The sequence below is a fragment of the Dreissena polymorpha genome, chromosome 7 (genome assembly GCF_020536995.1).
Source record: "Dreissena polymorpha isolate Duluth1 chromosome 7, UMN_Dpol_1.0, whole genome shotgun sequence".
In the NCBI taxonomy this organism is placed as follows: Eukaryota; Metazoa; Mollusca; class Bivalvia; order Myida; family Dreissenidae; genus Dreissena; species Dreissena polymorpha.
The window spans coordinates 98,387,341-98,410,393 of record NC_068361.1 but is presented as its reverse complement, the minus strand read 5'-3'; the positions used below and the strand labels follow the sequence as shown (position 1 = coordinate 98,410,393).

Below are 23,053 nucleotides of genomic sequence, written 5' to 3'. Positions count from 1 at the left end.
AGATGAAACCGGAGGGGGACTTATGGTTTGCGCTGTGTGTGTCTGTTAGTCTGTCACACTTTTCTGGATCCTGCCATAATTTTAAATGTTCTTCATATGTTTAGCTCAGCTGAGCACAATGTGCTCATGGTGAGCTTTTGTGATCGCCTTTTGTCCGTCGTGCGTTGTGTGCCGTCAACATTTGCCTTGTAAACACTCCAGAGGCCACATTTATTGTCCAATCTTCATGAAATTTGGTCAGAAGCTTAGTCTCAATGATATATTGAATGAGTTCGAAAATGGTCACATTTGCTTGAAAAACATGGCTGCCAAGGGGCAGGGCATTTTTCCTTATATGGCTATAGTAAAATCTTGTTAACACTCTAGAGGCCACATTTATTGTCTGATCTTCATGAAACTTGGTCAGAAGATTCATCCCAATAATATCTTGTACAAGTTCAAATATGATGCCGGTTGGTCGAAAAACATGGCTCCCAGGGGCGGGTCATTTTTCCTTATATGGCTTTAGTAAAACCTTGTTAACACTCTAGAGGCCATATTTATTTTCCGATCTTCATGAAACTTGGTCAGAAGATTTGTCCCAATAATATCTTGCTATCTCAGGTGAACGACTTTGGGCCTTTCAGGCCATCTTGTTAACTCAGGTGAGCGACTTTGGGCCTTTCAGGCCCTATTTTTCATGAAACTTGAAACATGGGCAGATGGCAATATGGAGATTATGCACGTCATTTCATTTTTTCCTGCGTCAAGAATTCTTGTTGCTATGGCAACAACTGGACTAGAAATATTGCTGAAAATGGTGGATCCTGTGACAACTTTAAAAGTTCTTCATATTTTTTTCATGAAACTTGAAACATGGATAGATGACGATATGGATATTATACACGTCATTTCATTTTGTTTTTACGTCAAGAATTTTGGTTGCTATGGCAACAAATAAACTACAAATATTGCTGAAAATGGTGGATCCTGCGACAACTTTAAAAGTTCTTCATATTTTTTCATGAAACTTGAAACATGGATAGATGACATTATGTAGATTATGCACGCCATTTCATTGTGTTCCTACGCCAAGAATTTTGGTTGCTATTGCAACAAATAAACTACAAATATTGCTGAAAATGGTGGATCCTACGTAGGTAGGAGACTTTTATTGCTTAGCAATAGTCTTATTAATTCTGTATCAGATGTTTACAGCCACGAAATGTCGTTATATTTTTAAAAATAATTACATTTTATAATAGACACTAACTCTGCCCTTACTTTGCTAATGTATATCTCGGTAATGTTGCGATGGGAGTTTTTACAGAGTCAGGGTGGTAAAGATATATAAGGAAGATGAGTTTGTAGAGTGTATTTCTTGCATTAAAAAATATATGAAGTAAATGTATGCTGATGAAAGTTAAAGTGTATCTGAGCATTAATGCTCATTAAAGACGAGGTAACCAGGCACTTTGTAGGCGCGCAATTATTAGCTGGAAGTTGTGGGCATGCGCTCCTATAAACACCATCACTTTTAGTAATACCATTGTGCCCTTGATGTTTTTTGTCACACCAGAAGATTTTGACGCATGAAATATTTGCAAGCAACTGGTAATGCTGACATTGTCGTCAACTGTCTGTATCAGCAACTGGTCTTATCAGCAAATTGTATTGATAGCAAGTAACATTAATAGTAGGGTAAAGACCTAAAACAAAATAGTATTGTGCTCTCAATGCCCACTAGCTCGTCTCGGCAAAACGATATCCACGGAAATCTTTGTAAATTTGATATTGTTTTGCACATACAAATGTATTTACATTACAATTCATATAAACGATTTTACAATCTTAATTTCAAAAGTTAGAACAAGAATGTTAATGTACATGTATGTAGATTCTTATGAAAACGTGTGACTAAAATGACCCATGCTATCTGGCCCTTTTCAGCACCTTTCGGTACCTTTTATGATCCTGTACATATGTAAGCACTAGCAATATGCAGAAATGCATATTTTAAGGGGCTTATTTTGTCAAATATAGTAAATGTCAGTGCCTGATTTCATGGGTTTATTGCTATGGCTAGAAACGGATACACGTGATTGTATTGAGTAGTGATGTGATGTATAGTTATGAAATATGACATCATATTTCAATAACTGACTTCTTTGACACCACATCATTGGAATATATTCTCGTTCTGGCTCATAGTTATTTCACAGTTACTCTGTTCCTCTTATAAACAAAATACTGTATTCACATATGTATTCTAAAAAATAAAAATTTAAGACCCATCTATTTCTTAAAGTAACATATTTCCAACCTGTATTGAATAATTAAGTATTGATAGAGATATTTCATCGTCAGTCTTCAGCAGAAAAAGAATAAAAGACTATTAACACTAAATTTGGTACTTTCAATTATCAGACATTATTAAACATGTATAACTGCTGCGTTATTTACCACTACGATACCCTATAGACTTGATAATTTCTTATATCGCAACCGTTTTGTGATAGCGGTTTTACATTTCGTTCACTAGGTGCAAAAATAATTATAATGCACTTGTCGACTTTTAGCAGGAAAAGCAAATGCATACTCCTGTTAAGTGTATAATTGAAACATATTTTCATATAAATTCTGACTAAAGCATGACGATTTTATTTTTTTGATTCTAAAAATCATTTAGTGGACATAATGTAGTTTGTTTTATCATTTTTGTGAGCTAATTTGTAACCCAACACAATGTAGTTATCATACTTTTTTGCAAATTCAAAATAAGAAGTTCACATATATTTCGAAAACTTTAAGAAGAATCTATATCCATAAAATATCAGTTACGAGGCTGAGCCAGTATGACAATACCGCTTTCAACTATTGCACGCCTGTCCTTCAACGCTATAAATTGCAAATATTAAAAAACTTGAATTACAGCTGTTCCAGTAGGAGAGAAACTTTGTTATTTCACGAGGTACTTTTTATTACAACTAACATCCTGCCAGAACTTATCACACAAATTATCCCTCTAAGCACGAAAAACACTTGTTAAATACACACACTCGTGAATAAAATTGAGGTCGCCGCCTTGGAATGGTCTTTGCAAGAACATACGTATCGTCGGGATTAAGGGTTATAGTTTAAATTAGAAAACGTTGGTGAAATATTAAAGGTACATTCACCCTTAATTCAAGGCGTGTACCCTGCGTTCTGTTACCGCTTGAAGCGTCAAGGTCTCGCTGCCGTACCGTAGGATGGATAGTACGAGGGCATGCAGATGGGAGCTGATGGGGCTCTTTGTCCACAGCCTAATCAGTATGGCCATCTGAACGGTCGCCATGGCGATTCTTATTCGGACTTCAGCGGTACTGGTGCCTGTTCTAATATTATGAAGTTTACCTGGTTTAAATTACGTGATGTACATAGCTGACTGTACCAATAAAACATGATTACACTGGAGCTCAGGGCTCTCTCTCATTCCAACTTTCAATCGTGTTAAATCTATTGTATTCACATACTATTATATTGGTGCTTATTAAAAGTACTAAAAACAATACAGTGTCATTCTTTATTAACACCAACAGACTGATAACACAACCTGGTGTCAGAAGCATAAATAGCTCGTTAATTAAAATGGATTTAACTGGTGTACCTACTCCGTAGATGGACTTGGATAGTGCTAACCTTTAAGAGGCATTCCGTCGTTTCCGTCAACATGTGTCTTCAATGTTTGATGGGCCGTACTAGGACAAAACGGACAAGGCATATCTTTTGTTATTTGTCGGAGAGAGAGGCTGGGAAATATAATATGCTAAATTTGAGTGACGATGATCTCGAATCAGTAACAAGAATAAGCGACGCTTTTCAACACCACCTTCAACCAAAATCGAATCCTGTATTTCGACGATATACATTTAATAATGAACGTCAGGGTACTAGCACTATCGAAGAATTCTTAACCAAAATCAAAGTTCTTGCTCAAGACTGTTGCTTGGGATGACTCATGAGACGATATGATAAGAAACAGAATTGTATTCGGGATTTCGTCAGAGAAAATAAGGGCCAAACTAATCGAACAAGGTGACAAATTGACTCTCTCAAAAGCCATTGGAATGTGTCAGTTGTATGAATACGCACAGTCGCAGCTGAATCAAATAAAAACGGAAAGTCAAACCATGGTTAATGCTTTAAAAACGAACAGTAAATCCAGTCACCACCAGCAGGCATCGAAATCGTATATCAATTCCAAAGCTGCATCTGGTGCAAATCAGACAACACTGCTGTAGACCAACGGAGGGCGCTTCCAAGAACCGATGATCAACGTCGAACTGCAACACACGAGGGCCGACGTCGGGTGCATCCAATCGTGACCGGAAATGTGAAAACTGCGGGGGTAAGAGGCACTCGTCGCGCGACCATTGTCCAGCCAAAGAAAAGCAGTGTAACAAATGTCACAAGTGGAACCATTTTGGAAAAGTTTGTCGGTTAAAAACTGTGAACTCCGTCGCAGAAGACGTTGTGTTTGTTCACAGTGTAAAATCTGGTGTTAACAATGGCCAAGCGTTTGTATCATTTTGTGTTGGGCCTAAGCAAACGTGGGTCAGCTTCAAAGTTGATGCAGGATCGCAGGTAAACATTTAACCATAGTCTGTATATCAAACATCTGGTGTTTGAGGGCCATTAAAATTGACGAATGCCCTTCTGTTAGCGTATAACAATACACTTCTAAATACAAAGAGTATGGTTACTTTGAATTGTACATTTTCAAAGACAGGTGACAGAAAACCTGTACTGTTTCATGTTATAGAAACCAGGTCTTCTCCACTGTTGGGCCTCCAAACATCGCTTGAGTTTGGTCTGATTCAGGTCTCATTTGCTGTGGAATCTCAGAACTGAGATACGTTCTTGACAAAACAGAAAATACTAAGGGGCTTCCCAGATCTTTTCAAGGATATAGGTGCAATGTCAGTTCCATGAAAGATTCATTTAAAACATGATGCAATTCCTGTTTTGGAAAACCCCAATTGCACTAAAAGATAAGGTCAACGCTGAGTCAGTTCGAATGGAAAATTTAAGAGTCATTAGTAAGGTCATTAAACCTACAAAATGGGTGAACTCGATGGTAGTTGTTGAGAAAGGCCAATGCGAACTTCGAGTTTGTTTGGACCTTAAAGACTTGAACAAATGCATTCAACGTCCTCACTTCCATATGAGTACATTAGATAATGTATTACCATCACTATCAGGTGCTAAGTATTTAACCAAGCTAGATGCTCGGTCAGATTACTGGTCAGTAAGCCTTGATGAAGAGTCATCATACCTCACTTGTTTTAACACTGAGTTTGGAAAATATAGATACCACAGGTTAACATTTGGTCTTATTATGAGTGGTAATGAGTAAATTCATATATGTTGTATTTGGTTATGTGAGTGTCAACACTAATGTGAATACAAGATACACGAGTGTCTATTCTTCAATTTTATTTAACATATTTACAGGCAGCATATGGGCGTCTATATAGTTGCGTTGCTAGATAGCTAGTGTGCTGGGCTTATCGCCGGAGCGGGATTAAGCAGGAACCCTTAACACGTGGTTGATCACGTGTTTATTGTAATGTTCTAATAATACAACATTTCCCTCTTCATAAACAAAAAAAAATTGAACTGCATGTATAAATCAAACTATAACAAGGTTTAAAATTCATGCATAATTATATAACACAGATTAAGTACTCTATGTAACGAGTTTGTATTGTATTGATTCTTATGTGCTATGCACAAATCAAAATATAATACGATTGAAATTCATGCGTAATTATAGAACACGAATTAAGTTGTCTATGTATTGAATGATCATAAAATGAACGTTTGTCATAATCTGCTCCGTAGAAGCGCGCATTCCTCTTAACTACTCTCCCAGACCGTGTTGCGTAAGAATTGTCTGAAGGTATGACCTGGGCTGTCTTGGCTGAAGCAGCTGATTGGGGTTCTTTAGGGATATTTGCAAGGATGTTGTAGTCTGGTACAGATAAGTCTGATACATTTTAGTTAGTTTTGTGTAAACTAATGCGATTTCTGTGATACACTACTCCTTCTCGCGTTTGCACGGTGTAAGACCTTGGACAGTGCTTTTCTATTACTTTTCCCGGAACCCAAATTTTACCCATCTGTAACCTAACAGGGTCATTTACATTAAGTGTCGGGAGGGATCTGACCGACTCATCGTAGTTCTGCTTGCTTCTCGCCTGAGTGATTTTTTGAACACTGTTTGACCTTACGGGCATTGATAACCTGGGGGCACAGTGCTTGTAATCGGCAATACTGACTTAGTTCTGCGATTGAGTAACAGCTGTGCAGGGCTGTAGCCACAGTTGAGTGGTGTGTTTCGGTACTCGAACAGTACGACATAGATATTCTGATTGCTATCTCTAGCCTTTTTCATAAGTCTTTTCGCGATGCCTACACTTCGCTCGGCTAAACAGGTTTCTTGCAAGTGTAACGGCGATGATGTGGCGTGTGTGAAATTCCACGATTTTGCAAAGTCAGCAAACTCAGTGTTAGAGAACTGAGGTCCATTGTCACTATGCAGCACGTCGCAAATTCCGTTGCGAGCAAAATGTGTCTGCAATTTTCGAATTACTGCGTACGACTTTGTGTCCGGTAAAAAGTCAATCTCGAAGAAATTCGAATAATGGTCCACTGTCAGTAGGTAATCCCTATTGTCAAAATGAAACAGGTATGTTGAGAAAACTTGATAAGGCCTGTCTGGGAATTCTGACGTAATCATTGGCTCTTAAGCATTAAAGTCTCTGTGAGTGAGACAAATTGGGCACTGTAAAATGTGCTCTGAGATTTGCTTTTGCATTTCAGGCTAAAACATTAAGTCTTTGGCCCGCTGTAGGGTCTTGGTCACCTGTCTGATCATGTCGGACTGCAGAGATCTCGGAATAAGGAGTGTTTGACCTCTGAAAATTAGGTCGTCCTCTTAAGACCCTATGATTGAAGAATTCCATAACCACGGGGTTACATTTTGACCAAGATTCTGGCCAGCCATCTAGTATCGTCTGCTTTAGAATTTGCATCTGACTGTCGTCACGAATTGCCTGTCTGATAATTTCTAAATGTCTGTCAGTCACGAGCAGTTGTTTTCTGACCGAATGCACGTGTGTGTACAATCCGTCAATTAGAGTTGGGAACGTGTCATTTACTGAGTTTCTTGACAAATAGTCTGAGACGGGTATGTCTGTACCACGCACCTGTTCCACAGTGATGTCGTATTTCTGTTATGACAGAAGTAGTCTCTGAAGCCTAGGTGGCGCTGCCGATAGAGGCTTTTTTATGATTGATGAAATCGGTTTGTGATCACTGTGAACAGTCACGTGTCGTCCGTACGTCATTTGGCGGAATCGCTTGCAACCAAACACAATTGCAAGCAGTTCGCGTTCAATGTTTGCATACAGCTTCTCACTTGCTGTCAAGCTTTTTGAAGCAAACGCAATTGGCCTACCTTTCTGCCACAGGGAGCAACCTAACCCGTTTTGAGAGGCGTCGCATTCAAGCACAAGGGGCTCCTTGGGGTCAAAGTAACCTAGGACTGGTGCGTTCGTAATCACGGCCTTAACCTTTTCGAAAGCGCGCGATTGAGGGTCATCCCAGAGGAATTCTACCTTTTTTTGCAAGAGGCTCCTAAGGTGGCTGTTATCTCTGCGAGATTTTGCGCGAATTTTGCCAGGTAGTTGACCATGCCTAGAAAAGTCTCTAACACAGCTCGAGTTTGGGGGGCTTTTAGATCCGTAATTGCGTTTTGTTTGCTACTGTCGGGTTTCAGACCTTGACTGGAAACGACATTACCAAAGAATGGCACTTAAGTCGCACCGATAATACACTTGTCCGTGTTAAAACTGTTTCACAAAGTAAATAAAAAACACTCTTTAAACACAATATAGTGTACGTATAATTATCCGCACACAATCAAAGCTTACACTAAGATTTAAACTGGGTAAGACCGAGTTGCAACAGGATCGGTAAAACTTCCTTCTATTATATGTTTCATATTAATCTTAATCTGCGTGAAAATATCAAAACTAATTATCAGTAAAATTATATAATGCAGATAAAACATATTTATGTATTATACACACTTTTATCTGAACGCTCCGGATATTCACAGTTAACAGAGCATAGTCAATGTTTAAATTAAAACAATCATATAAAGTATAATGATTAATAATTACTTGAACATACGTTTGTTTATTGAAGACATCATAGTGTTGAAAAGAAGAACGAGCTATGCAGGTTACACGGTTAACAAAAAGTAATGTTCATCATAAAAAAAAATTGTTCATAAGTAATGAATCTCGTTACAATCTAAACAAGATACTAATATGCCAAAACACCTATATGCACAACATATGTTTTGGCAAAAGCGTCAACTTCAACAAAAATTACAAATAATTTTGTAGTTTATAGTGCATTTAAAAAACGACTTCCAAAATTGTGCCTGTCCACTATTCATACTTGTAGCACGCAACTTGATCATTAAAATTCTTATTTTCAACTTCATCGTGAATTTATATGAATACACACAACTTACAACTTATCAACATAATAAAACATTTCATCAGATTGGCAACGCACTTAATAATGTTGTAAATCTAATTACGAATGGATTCGTAATTGCTTACATACTGTTAAGAGATTGTACAAAGATATGCAACACAAATTCTTTTATAATAGGCGAATGTTCAGTTCACAGTGTTTACATGCCAATTGAGGGATAGTTCACAACTTTTCATGACAATTTTGATTATACCACCACGGTTATTTCACAGTCTGTTAGATGTCGACTGATTACCTGTTAAAGTATTATCTTAAAACTTTTAGGGTAATATTTGCACAAACATAATATTTCGAAAGACTCGCTCCAATATATGGTTACATACATAACTTATTTGAATACGTTACTTTTAGACAATCACTTGACAATCAATTTGTTTTTGTTTCTGACAGACTAAGGAACACTTAAAGCGTCAAGCCTACTCACGATGTAAGCACATGGTTTTCTGCTTGAGACACACATGAAGCAGACGTGTGCTTGCAATTTTGACAGCAAATTATATTTTCACCAAATGATCTTGTCATCAACTTTCAATAGATGATATTGTCACCACAATATAAGCGACTTGTATCTTCGGCTTGTGCATGCATACGAGCATCTGATATTTTCAGAAACAAAAATTGCAAGCAACCGGTAATACCAGTAAGTAAATGTTAATACCAACTGTACTAATCAGAAAATGATAATGCCATCAACTGCTAATGTTTGCGTGGGAAGTACCCATGGTGAAATAGTCTTTCCATGCTGTCTACAAGGGCAATCCAATACAATATGAGCATATTTAAAATGTTGATAGAATTTAACACAAATATTGATAAATATAATATGTTTCACAATCTTAATGTTAAAACAGGAAAGTTCATAATGTTGGCAGCTATGACAAGACTGGCCCGGTTACTAATGTAAGCACCTGAACACTCTTGAAGTCACATTAAAATATGTTCTAATGACATATCGGCCGATATTTGTTTCGGTTCTTTGAAAAAAATATTCTAATGATATATCGGCCGATATTGGTTTCGGTTCTTTGAAAAAAGTGACCGCCAGGAGGCAGTTTTCCTAAAATGGCTTTCGTGAAAAATTGTTAATGATCTCTGCCAAATATATTGACCAATCTTCATAAAACCTGTCAAGAACATTTTTCCAAATACATTCTCGTCTGTATTTGAAATTGGCTCATGTGAATTATGTCAACAGGTTAATACAATGTGTCAATGTTAAAACTCTAGAAGAAACCGTTTTGTCCAAACCTCATTTACATCGTAAAAACTGTGTTCTAATGGTTTCTTATCTGAATTTTACAAAACATTATCATAGAAATTGAATAGTGATGTTTGATAATGAACTTTCATTATTTTGATCTCAACTGTCTCCCAATAACTTAGTTCCTTGCTTTCTCAGGTTAGCGCCTTAGTGTCCACGGTCCTCTTGTTTACATTTTTTTTCTTTGTATTGTACAACATTGTTGGTACATAGTGCAAACTTTATACCATCTTGATTTCACTACCTTAAGCATTAAGGGACGTGACTTTTTGAGTATATGTATACTATCTGCTTTGACTGTACTGGTTGGGTTGGTTCAAAAAGCATATCACTTAACACAGTCTACGCGACTAATAAACTTCTCAAAACACTTTAAATAAAACCACAATATTCTATACACCGCACCGCACTCACTGAGTACAGGCAGAAGGTTTGAGAACGCTATAAAGCGGATTTTGCTTAAACCTTTGTCAGTCCAGTAATATGATCCTCGTTGTGCAGGTAAATTAGATCTCGTTATTTGTCGCATGTTCCCGGTTTCAAGTGATAATAGGATTTTGTCCTGCATTCCTTTTATTTATAGTGCATTGTTCGAAAAATTATAGGACATTTGCAGAGTACAGCGTTTGAAAATACGCATAATTTTGCTCGACAATGTGTGTTTATAAAGTATATGTTTCACAAGAAGTACCAGTTAAAGTTGATAGAAGGATTGGTGGTATTTCATAAACAAGTACGAGATAATATTCGCTGTGTATTTCGATCGATATTTTAAGACCTAAGAAACCAGAAGGTACTAACTGCGTTTGTCTTCAAAACCAGTTGGTACATTTTTGTTTCTCCAGCCTTGAATGAGTATACTTTTCAAGGACATCTGGGTTTGAAGCCTCGATTCCATTCTGCACCAGAAATTTGACATTAATGCCGATAAGACAGTACAACCACTTGCTCTATCCTTCTGTATAAGGTTGTAATCAATTGGAGTACTTAGACTCGTTATGTTTTTAAACACGTTGTTTTTAATTGAATAGTTTAGCCGTCGATTAATCTGGAACTTAAGAAACGCGACGTGCATAGCCGGCGGTATTTGTTCACAAGTGCATGTAACATAATATTAATAATTTGTTGAACCGACATGTTTTGTAAACGGACCACTTGGAATTGAATAATGGCAACCTCCGGGAAATCGTCGGGTGAGGTATGTGGGAATAAAATGCGAGCGGAACACACAATCAGCAAAGAACTAGATTCGGGAAGTACGTCTGTAGAATACAAAGAAGAACCTCCGCTATCAGAACACGTAAGTAGATCATTCATGCAGATCGATGCATTGTGTTCCACAGTTTTAGTCATATGAAACATAATTATTCACGAGATACCGGCTACCAATGTCAAAGACAGGATATCAAAAGATTTGGCAAATAAAAATCTAATTTAAATATTTTTCATTATTTATTTAAATTCAATAATCGCATCGGTAATCACAAGTTCATCTTTTGTACCAGAAGAGAACATGTTTTGGTTAATGACTGTCGCAAGCGTGTACATTTTGTGATTATAGATTAATCTAATTTGCTCCTTTAACAATTATTCATAATAGTACAGTTTATTATGTACCTATATATACCATTCATTCAATATTCGAACCACTCGACCGTCAAATATGTTACTGTTATAACCATGGCTAAAACATACTTTAACATACAATTCTTAATGATCTCTGGGGGTTAACTGATAGATATTTGGAACTTAAGTATCACAACCTTACTTAATTACGCGAGCGCTCGCCCTCTTTCACACAGCTGTGAACCATAATAAAAACATGATTGAAAATCGTCGTGTACAATACAGCGATTTGTATGATGAAAACAGTAGTAAACTGGAATGCTGACACTTGTCTTGCCAATCGACTCGTCCAATATCGGTATTTGAGCGGTGTATTTCGTCCAAAGATATCAAGATATTGTACAAAACGGTGTTAATAACATTATCGGTATACATGAGCGTGTTGCTGGGACATAGAAAACTTCACGAAAAGCAATATTGTTTGCTTCATACAAACATTGTGATTTCAAATAATAAATAAACTACCATGCTTACAAAAGAATGCCATACACAATTAATGTTTAGGTTCTAAACAACATGAAAGAAATCTTCATTACCGACAACGAAGCAAAAGATAGCTTATTGAAAATATATGGACAAGTTATAAAGATGGTTGATGAACTTCCAAAAGAATTGTCAACTTTGTTGTCAAGGCTATACGGAGATGTTTCATCAAAGCTGGAAATGAATGTCACTTTAGTTTCAGAGAAATGCAATCTCGTTGTTGCAGGTAATAATAATCATTGTTTAACGATATTTACTTACATATTCTTTATATGTAATATCTTACTGATCATGCATATAATAATCGTCTTGTTTCGTTCTAATAAGCGAGTAAAGTTCAAATGCAAGCATCATCATCTTGTTATAACAATGATTTTTTTGCTACATTTTGTATCATATAATAATTGCCCGTTATCAAGTAAGTGGGTAGTAAAGAAATACTGACTTGAACGTTAAATTTTTGCGTTTTGAAATTTGAATTACAGCTTTACTGTTTTATGACAGAAACATTGACTGAAACACAAAGTAACAATACAAATTCATTTTTACAGGCGAGTCAAACTCTGATATGAACAGTGTTATAAACACAGTTCTGGGATCCGAGATACTTCCTAATCCGCATGTACTTTCGCCAGGAACTATATGTTGTGTGCATACAGTACCCTCTAACGTGGAGGGATATTTTGTGATTCAAATGACCAATGGATCGAGCGAGAGACATTCTTATCCTAAAGTGCCGGGCGCGTTTCAAGGTCTATTGTCTGACAAAATGAAGGGAAAAATGTCACAGCGCATTGAAACGTATTGCCATCTGGCAGTGTTTGGAAACACCGTAATTTTACACTTTATTATACATATTATGTGTTTACTTTTATTTTACACTATTCAAAATGTATACATTTATAAATATGCATGTGGAACGAAAACTCAAAAAATGTAAATGACTTCCTTTACACTATAGGATAGCGTTACAATTGTAAGTCATCTTGGAGGGGATAACCTATTGCCGACAGAATTCATGAAGTCGGTTGATGATGCTTCAATTCTCATTTATGTAGTTAACAGCGCATGTTCAGATGGTATTCAAGAAAATAAGGTATATTATTTTCGGTCCACTTATACTTGCTAATACAAACACTACTTTGGGTGCACACTTCATATGTGTACATCTCTCATATAAACCTATAAATGTTATGTTCACAAATGTATAATAATATGAAAATTTCTAATATGTTAAACCACATGCACTGGTTGATTAACGAATGGTCATAATGAATGAATTAAATTAACATGTACGTGTATTTCAGTTGATGCAAATGTGCAAACAACTACAGTCAGACGCACGAGTGGACAATTTAAATAGCTTTGACCCAAAATGCATGATGTTTGTATGCAATAATTGGGATATTGTTGAGGAAAAGGAACGCTCCGATCCTGGTGCAGAGAATAGAATATGGAAAGAGATTGTTACGAAGATACAGAAATATTTTCCTGGAATTTCTGAACATGATCAGATCTACAAGTTGGGCACCACTGAGGCAAGTAATCTACACGTCTTATGCAAAAATGGTTATACGTTTTTAATGTTAAAAGAGTATGTATGTACACCATTTCCAAAATATTTATGCCGATTGTAATAATTGTATAACATTTGGAAAATACTATATCTGTACTTGTTGTAAACTATAAATGTCCTAGTGCTTATCTGAATTTAAAATACAGTTATTTAACAATCAACACTTCGCTTATTGAAATTAGGCAAGCAGATGCAGGCGTTCTGGACAGATACTGGGCGATCGTTTGAAGAAAGTTCTTGAAGGATTCCGGAATGTTATTCTTGCAAGTCAGAAAGGAAAACTTCAGAAACATTTCAGGTTATGTTTTAAGTGTGCATAAATAATTGGGGTCCATGTTATGTTTAAAATAAATTTGAATAAGGCATAAACTTTTTCTACTTAAATTAATTTACATGAACATGTAATAAAAACAAAACGTTTACCGAAGCTGTTGTAATGATTTGATTATAGTTCGTTGTATTTAATATTTAAATGACAAACCAGTTTAAAGTGTTACAATCTATATCTATTTATATCTTAATTACTTATTCATATTACACGTGTCTTATTGGTTTTCAGATGGTTGGAAAGTCTGCTACAACACGTTCAAAAACATGCATTAGTAAGGATACAGTTTGCAAACGATACCAATAAGTCGAACGAAGATGTGAAGCAAGCTTTTAAAAAGCTTCAGCGATTCGAAGCGGAGTCAACAAAGGTACTTGAGCAGTGTTCGAATTGGTTCATCAAGTGAAAGATTTTTAAGTTATGAAGGTGTATGCCACTAATGCGGAAAGATACGCCTTTATGCTTGTATATAGTGCAGATTTATAAAGTTTTGCAAGAAACACTGTAATTGATGCGTTTGATTTTCTATTTGTTTGACAGATGAAAGCGGACCTTAATCGGGGAGCAAATGAACGATTTAAGCAAATGGTGGTGCTGCTAGAAACACACCTGAATCAAACGACTGTTCAAAGCGATATCAAGAGTAGATTCTATGCCAATATCAACATGCCCCTTTCCAATAAAAACATCGACGAAATCAGAGCAGAGGTGAAGAGGTATATTCAAGGTCTCATATTACAAGCCATACAGAAGTGGGAACTACACTCTAAACACTACCAACGCACTGTTACAATTATAAACGAGGAATTTGAAACGAAAGTTCAGTCCCTGCGAGAAGAATTTGAAGACGTTGAACGACTTTTGCATATTGAGAACAAACCCAACAATGATTTAACAGGTTTGTTATGTCATCAGTGCCTTAATTTGTGAATAATAATATAATTTAAAAAACATGATAAAACCATATTTTAAAAATTAGCAAAAGTATTCATGTTAATGCTTGAATCAGATCTTGTTATCTAATGCCCATTTAATTTTGCATTAATGTATTTATACGAAGCGGTAAATTAGTTTTGAGTTAAAGTATTGCTTGTTTTTTTTTATGTTATTTTATTTGATAACCATTTTTGTTGCAATAGGGACTATTGAAACACCAGTCGATGACTCTTTGCCAGTTGGTGGTAAGGTATTCATTGCGGTAACAGCACCTATATGGATTCCACTTGGCATAATTGCTTCCTTGATTGCCATCCCGGTTGCTTTTGGAGTATTTATGAATGATAAAAGTAATTTGGACGACTTCCGGAAAGACAGATCACCGTTTATGGAGAAGTGGTTAAAGGAATCTTTGAAAGAATTCTTGAAAAGGAAATCAATTGAAAAAACTGTGCATGAAAATTATGTTTTAATCTTAACGAAACGAATAGATCAATTGAGTGCCCGTATTGTTTCAAAATCAGTGCAAGCAGACATGGTACATCTGGAGTCCATTTTGAAAGACAGGCGTGAATCACGCGAGATCGTTGAGGATTTTACGGATATAAAGACCACCGTTCAAGATCATATTGCGTCATTGAGATTGTTCGAGCTACAATATCTTGCCAGCGATAAAGTTAACTGTGTTGACATAACTCGTGTTAAAGAAATCGGTACCGGACATTTCTCAGACGTTTATGCAGCTAAATATTTGCAGGAGGACGTAGCACTGAAAGTTATTAAAAGATCATCCGCTACGATGTTTACACATTTGGTCGAGTTAGAAATATTCAGGTATAAACAAGTTATAACTGTAATTTTGCCTATGCTGTGTTTTAGTAAACATGTGGACATAATAATAATTAAATGTATTTACTTTTAGTTTTACATTAAAAACGTTCCAATTTTCTTTCGAACTATGTGTATTTTGTAGCGCTTTTGATTTTCTAGAATATAGCGCTATATATTTTGATTAACCTTGAAAGGCTATAAAGGTTATTTAGGCAATACACATGGGACTCATCAAGATTTCAATTACATTAGAGATACAGAAAATAGAATTTAAAAGGTATCGACGAAATTAAATAATTTTGGAAAAGGGTATAACTCTTCAAGTCAACTGTTAAATTACTGAGATAAATGTTCATCTTCGACAGGAGGTTAGATCACAAGCACATTGTGAAATTTAAGGGAGCATGTTACACTGACATGTTGCCAGCTGTGGTTGGAGGCGGAAAGCGGGAGAAGCTGAGCAACTTCCGGTTGATGTTCCTGTTCGAACAATGTGACACCAACTTGGAAGATTATGTATTTAATAATGACAAACTCCAGTGTGGGTGAGTTTTTTTCCAAGACATTTTATTACAAGACTGGTCACAGATACATCATATACAAATACAAATCCAACACAACTTAAGTCATGCGTTATCTATAACATTAGTTACGGTGAGTAACCGCCGTAGAGATTATTATTATCAAGCTTTAGTTTCTTAAAGGAATTATTTTTTACGCTTACTATTTGTAGCGATCAGGCAGTCAGAGACATTGGATTTGTTCAAAAGAAACATGAAGACATTTTATTTTAGGAAGTTTGACACACTGTTCTAAATTGTATAAACATTTTAATGTGCTAATTTAATGTGTGTTTTAAACCCCACAATCAATGCACTCACTCATCAATTCATTATTTATTTATCTACTTATTTATTTTAACTTAATTTAAGTAGTGTTTTGTTTTATGTATTTAGTTTGGTTATTTTTAAGTGTTTATCAGATTTTAGTTACTGCCTATATTTATATGGTGTCAACTTTTTACCTCGTAACTTGTATGAATTTTATGTTATATTTACATGTACAACGCCATTGAATATGCACGCATAAAAATAGGCGTTTATTCAAATAAATCGGTTTCAGTTTCATGTAGTTTAATTTTCAATCTAAAATGTGTGACTATTCAGGTTGCAGAATCAGTGGGGTTTTCAGGGGTTTACACACGGGCTTGACAGAATGTAAACACACCGTTCAGATGACAAAAATTCACGTTGCGTGAAGCATAACCGTATAAATAAATGCAGTACACATAGAAGCACGTGATTTTAAAGAACACATTCTTATTAAATAAAGTAATTATCATGTATTTATAATTTCTATAAACAGCATTAAAATCTGTCTTTTATGCACTAGTTGAAATTTTTAAGAAACAGTGTTTTAAAAAGTTATTTGAAAAAATCAAGACTTACCGGTTTCCACAAAGCCACGTGATCCTGAACCCTGCTATCTTATATTCGTAATTGCAAAAGTGATGTTAAAACTTTTTAAATATTGGTTGGATCATTTTTATCGTTTAACAATTATCAAATGTGTGTCTTCGTTAAGAAATAAACCACCAAAATCCAGAGGTCAAGCATTCGAGTTCTTTGGCCGAACAGGAAAGGCTGTTTGCTCTGCTATGTTGTTCATTCATGGGGAAGGCTATGCGCATAGGAAAATGCACCTGAGAGGCGTTTTGGTAAGATATATCGCCTTTCAAATGCAATATACTGTCAAACGGATACATACATGGAAATGGTGTTGAAGGTTGTGAATTAAACATGTGAGCGCATACAAGTGGTTTATTATTATTTAAACAGAGTTACCACCTTCTTTTATGCAACACAAAATTGTTTACACAGTTACACAGCGGAACAGTGAAGCTTTGTGGACCGACCTGTAGGCCGGATACGAACATAAATGATGGGTCTAGGATTTTGGCTCCGGAAGTTGTGGTACAAGGAAACATTGGTCAACACACGGATATATTCGATTTTGGAATACTGCTGTGGGAACTTTGGTATGGAAGGTAAGACAAATGCATTCACTCAACAGTTATCTGTCAAAAGTGTCTATTGTAATACTTTATTGAAGCAAACACAATGCTGTTTTAAGTAGCAAAACGGTCTTATATAAAGGATTGTTAACATAAAATTATAATTGACAATCTTTAAATCTGTTAAAGGATCGAATAAACGGCCCGTAAGATATAATTTAGTATGTATTACTCGATTGCTAAGCGTATATTATTAGCGGTAGTATAAGTAAATAGCACCGATATACGCATGCACATTGTTGATAACGATACTGTGGTTTTTGTAATTCTGATTGAAATGCACGCTTTTTGTTCTGGCGCTAGATCAAATCCCAGAAGAACACTTTGGCATTTATATTTTACACGGCATTATCAGTATATAATAGTTATGTTAAAATGCTCGTATGTTATCTATATATGTACATTTATAGTTAAATAAAATCCAGTCCTATTGCAATATAATATTTTAGAATACTTTTCATCACGACAAATGATAATATATGTTTAAATCGTTTTGGTCCGAACTAAATCAAATGATTTATAATCAAAGCAATCCAATCAAAACAAAAGCCAATTCCTTTTATGTTTATTTATCACTAATACTTTGCACTAATACTTGGCACTCATACTAGTGCCTGTATGTATTATTTATCCGTAAAAACGTTTGCTTATTGTGAGCGTGTTTTAAAACAGAAATGCGCTTTGACTTTTAATTTACGAGTTTTTCGAATGTAGAAAATGTTTATTTAAACGTATACCAGCCAGGAAAAGCATCAGGTTATAAGTATATTCAATTTTGTATGTGTTTAAAACGAGGTCGTTCTTTTGCGAACCGCAAATCTTTGTCAAATATTGATTTGAAAAGTAATTCGTTTACTTGTATTCATCCTTTTATCTTAGACGGGCAGCTATAGATTTGAAAAAGATTCGACTCATAACCAGCAGACAGCATCCTGATTGCAATGCCGAGCACGCAATGCCAGAGGCTCTGGCACGTGTTGTAGAGAGTTGTTGGGCGCTAAACCCAAATGATAGACCTGGTGCCGGTCTGCTGTTGGACAAAATGTATTCGATTATGTAACAAATGGATGCTTTAAAGCTGCTATTTATGGTTTAATGTAACGCACTGATGCGTTATAGCAGCAATTGATAAAAACCTAAATTATATCTGTTTCTCATTTAAAATACCATGCCACAAAAATTGTCCCGGATTGATACTTCGACACTGATAACCAAACATAACTTTGTTTATAAAAAGTGGAAAAATACATGGTCAGTTGAAATGAGTTAATGTTATTATTAATAGCGGCTTATGGGCACAGATCAGACTGTGTGTTTCATTATATGTTTATGTTTATAAAACTCGTAAATGTACGTCATTTGGATATGGCTACGCTTAGAGTTTTTGCTATATGAAGTAGATGCCAATGTTTTTCATTTAAAAGTATAGACTGTATATACATTAATATTTTTATACTGAATAGTATATGTTAATTTAAGATTCATCAATGATGCAAAAAAAACTACAAAACAATACTATGCATACAGTGTTAACAAAAAAACATTCGTAAGAACGTACATTTTCGTTGAACGTATATAAGAATGGTAATGCACACATTTTCAATGTTGTGTTGTATTGCAAGTGTACATGAACAATAACGACAACCAGCATAGATACATAGAAATTAGAAAGAAACATTTAATACTTGTTCAGTATACTGCATCTGCTTACTTTGTTTTCTTTTAAAGGGAACACTAAAAACAAACACATACGTGTTCTGATTTATAACAAGTATTAACAAGATATGTGTCGATCCGGTATGGTGTCCCCTGATTCTAATTTCTTCTAACAACTCCACATACTTTAAAAATATATGTGGCTTAATTGTTAGAACTACATGTTACATACTTAGTTATTTTCTGATAAGTTCATGATCTGAAGTGACGGCGATAAATGACCTGTGTATGTTTTATAATTAATTATGGGATTCACGAGATCCGTCACTGCTCTTAATATATTTTTTCAAGGCATGGTTTGGTTCACTTGTGTGCTTTATTTGGTTTTAATCACATTGTTATCAATTGTATATGCAGCATATCACATGACATAAATACACGACTGGAGGAAGGTATAAGATTTGTATAATAATTCCTATATTTTTACTCTACAGATGTGTGCATATTTGATCTGTTTATCTTGCAAAATCATCCTGGTCTCATTTCCTTCCATAAGTAACCAAAACAAAATGAAACTCGTAGGGTAGAAATATATTGTATCTCTTTGTTGTTACCCACGTGACTTTTAAGATGAATACCATGTTTTGTTATTCGGCCCTTGTTATAACAATATTCTGAAAAATTATATAAAATATAATTATTTCAAGCAACCGTCAGTATATTTACTCCAAAGCATTGTGAGATCATGTACAAAACCAGAAGACAGTAAGTTACCTGTTTTTGTGACAGAAGCTTTTTAAATCAGAATATCCATATTATATATTGTTCAAAGTATGACTAGCAGAATTGTTATTTTACGCAGGTTCTTGGTTTTTTGATGGTTTATTTTTTATGTTTATTATCCTCACATAATCAGTGAGCTAATGTGTCACTAATTATAATTATTATTTCACTAATCAATATGGTATTTCTTAGATATTCCATTTCTCATATTCATTATACACAACAAACATTATTTTTGTATTTTTTATATATGTAAAATTTTTCTCATTTTTTAATTTGCTGTGATGTTTAATCTTTCTTAAATATGTGTGATTTGTCTAACTAGTATTATAAGCTTAATTATCCACATGGCATACGTAAGTTAATCTTGTTCATAAATTGCTCAATTAAAATATGAGGCTCTATTTCATATACTTGGACACGATGAAATGTTTGTATTTTAATTATAGAATTGCACTTTGGTTAAAAATGTTAAAAACTGTTATCGATAGCAACTATCAATAACAGTTCAAAAATGTTTAACAAAGTGCATTACTACATAGAAAATTATTTAGAATTGTTAAAGACATGTACCCAACAGTCAATCTTGTGGTAAGGTATGCTCCTCTTATTCTGAATAGTTCAGTTTCTTTATTGGGTTACAACAAAGGGTTGTGGTGTAAGCTATTTTGGTTTCGTTCTTTGTTTGAGCTTTTGAGCTTTATTTACAGTGTAAACTAGGTGCAGGCTTATATATAAATGATATAACTTTGCTTTTGTTGAACTAAAGGTAAAATTTCTAAAGAAACTCAGCAATATTTAGATCAATAATTTTTATATTGTTGTACATATTGTCTGACAGTAAATACAACATAAACGAAAACATGCTTTTTTGAAAACGTGTAGTTACTAGAATTAAATATACGACCATTCGCAATACATAGGGACGTAGATTTTCTAAGATTTAGCAATTTGATACCGTTGCTACTTTGACTATTATTAACCTGTTTCCTGACTAGTTTTTAAAGGAAAGAGATGACATTGAGAATTAAATCGTCGGATAAGAATATTATTGGTTTATTTGTCAGGACAAATATTTTGTGTATCCAACACAATCAGAAAACTGTTTATGTTTTATGTTTTATGTCAAATGTTTATGCAACCCTGCTTATGAAAATAAATGTTTTTAAATTAAGACTTATTTTGCTATATATTTGTGCAAACATGAATTATATATGCGTGAATGAAAAAGGGTTAACACTTGAAGTAAAGGCAACTAAAGCACACACGTGTGTTAAAGAGCACCCTTGTTTGTTACCCATGGCACAATTGATAATTCTATATGTTGCAGTGACCATATCTTATTCATATAATATTTAAGCGCATTTGAACGTGCACTCTTGCATGAAAAGGGCTCTATATAAATCAGGTTAAATTATATAAACTTTCAGAATTTGCCTATAAGTATAATAATTTACATGGAATACATTATTTGCAAACGAAAGCAATCGGGCCCGAAGTAACTCATATTGCTAAGTTCATATTGCTAAACTAAGCGATGCTATTCAGAATTACCCAGTTTTACTGCATAATAGTTAAACTGTGCAAACTTATGTTGTATATATAATAATGATGAATAGTTCATTATCATCTCACAGTGGAATAAAGGTTTACATTATTTATGCCCAGATCAGGAAAGAATTACTTCTCTAAAACTTGAAATGTTAAACACGTTTTCCATAATGAAAAGACCGGGAATTATTACCAGACGAATAAGCCATCTTTCACAATTTTATTTTAGTTTTGTTTCCTAGTAAGAAAAATAAAACTTTGAAAAAAAGTTTGCCGGTCTGGGTATTCGAACCCGAGACCTTTAAATGACGCTTTACATGTTCTCATTAGTGCTCATTAATAATCGCGTATGCAATCAGTATGTTTCAAACACGTTCATGGTAAATTGCCTGTAGTGAAAACCATTTAAGAGCAAGATGTGTTTGTGAAACACTATGCCCCCCATATATTTGACCTTTCACCCTGAAGGATGACCTTGATATTAACCTTTAAGCACTCAAAATGTGCAGCTCTATGAGATACACATGCATGTCAAATATCAAGTTGCTATCTTCAATATTGCAAAAGTTATGGCCAATGTTAAAGTTTGACGCAAACAAACCAACAAACAGATATGGCAAAAACAATATGTCCCCAAGTAAAGACTGGGAGACATAAAACTGTGACAAAAGAACGCTTAGTTTATTGCAAGTGTAATACATTCAAACATATTTTTAAAATACTATATTCTCGTCAACCCAATGATAAGTCAATATTTAAGCTGGCTGTCTTTTGAAAACGACTATTTGCTGTAGGTAAACTTACAAGTATTAAGTTTGTCGATATAATCGATACAAAAGAAGCTAACATGCAACGCCGGCAAATAATTCGCGCGGGTTAGTTATGAATTATTATCAATACTTCATGCTGGTAAAAGCAGAATGATCTTAATGCTGTTTATTTCAATAGCAGTTGATACATTTTTGATTACATTATACGAACAAAGGCAGTTTGTATGTACTGGTTTTCAGATTGTAACTTCATTATTCACCAAAGCTGGTCGTTAATTACGATGTATCGATAGCAAATAATATTTTGTGTGTGGTTGTATTGAAAAGCACATGGCTGAACTTGCAATATGATACGCAGTGCAAAATGTCCAAAATAGTGTGATGTTCGGTTTGTGTGTGTGTTACAAGATAATAAACGATATTTGTTAGTTTAAACGTATTTATTTCAAATAAGAATGCATTTACACATGAAACATACAACAATTGCATACAAACAAGTTTGATTTGGATTAGAACGGAAGACTTCGTCTTATATAGTTCTTCTCCAAAAGGGTTATATTAAGTTGCATTTTTTCAAGCGAAA

General features: G+C 34.8%; 3 protein-coding genes across 5 annotated transcripts in view; 2 read left to right on the top strand and 1 right to left on the bottom strand.

The window, feature by feature from the left end:
• LOC127839370 (peroxisome biogenesis factor 10-like) overlaps positions 1-23,053 on the top strand; it is a 261,030-nt gene that overhangs the window by 15,802 nt on the left and 222,175 nt on the right. The window lies entirely within an intron of this gene.
• The window catches only part of LOC127839361 (ZZ-type zinc finger-containing protein 3-like), a 260,902-nt gene that overhangs the window by 32,253 nt on the left and 205,596 nt on the right, over positions 1-23,053 (bottom strand). The gene's annotated exons all lie outside the window — the stretch shown is intronic.
• On the top strand, positions 15,032-20,936 carry LOC127839365 (tyrosine-protein kinase CSK-like). Its single transcript, XM_052367734.1, has 5 exons — positions 15,032-15,639; positions 16,002-16,181; positions 17,221-17,353; positions 17,517-17,683; positions 18,590-20,936. Exons 1-5 carry the CDS (start codon positions 15,143-15,145, stop codon positions 18,768-18,770), a joined length of 1,158 nt encoding a protein of 385 aa, XP_052223694.1. The 5' UTR covers positions 15,032-15,142; the 3' UTR covers positions 18,771-20,936.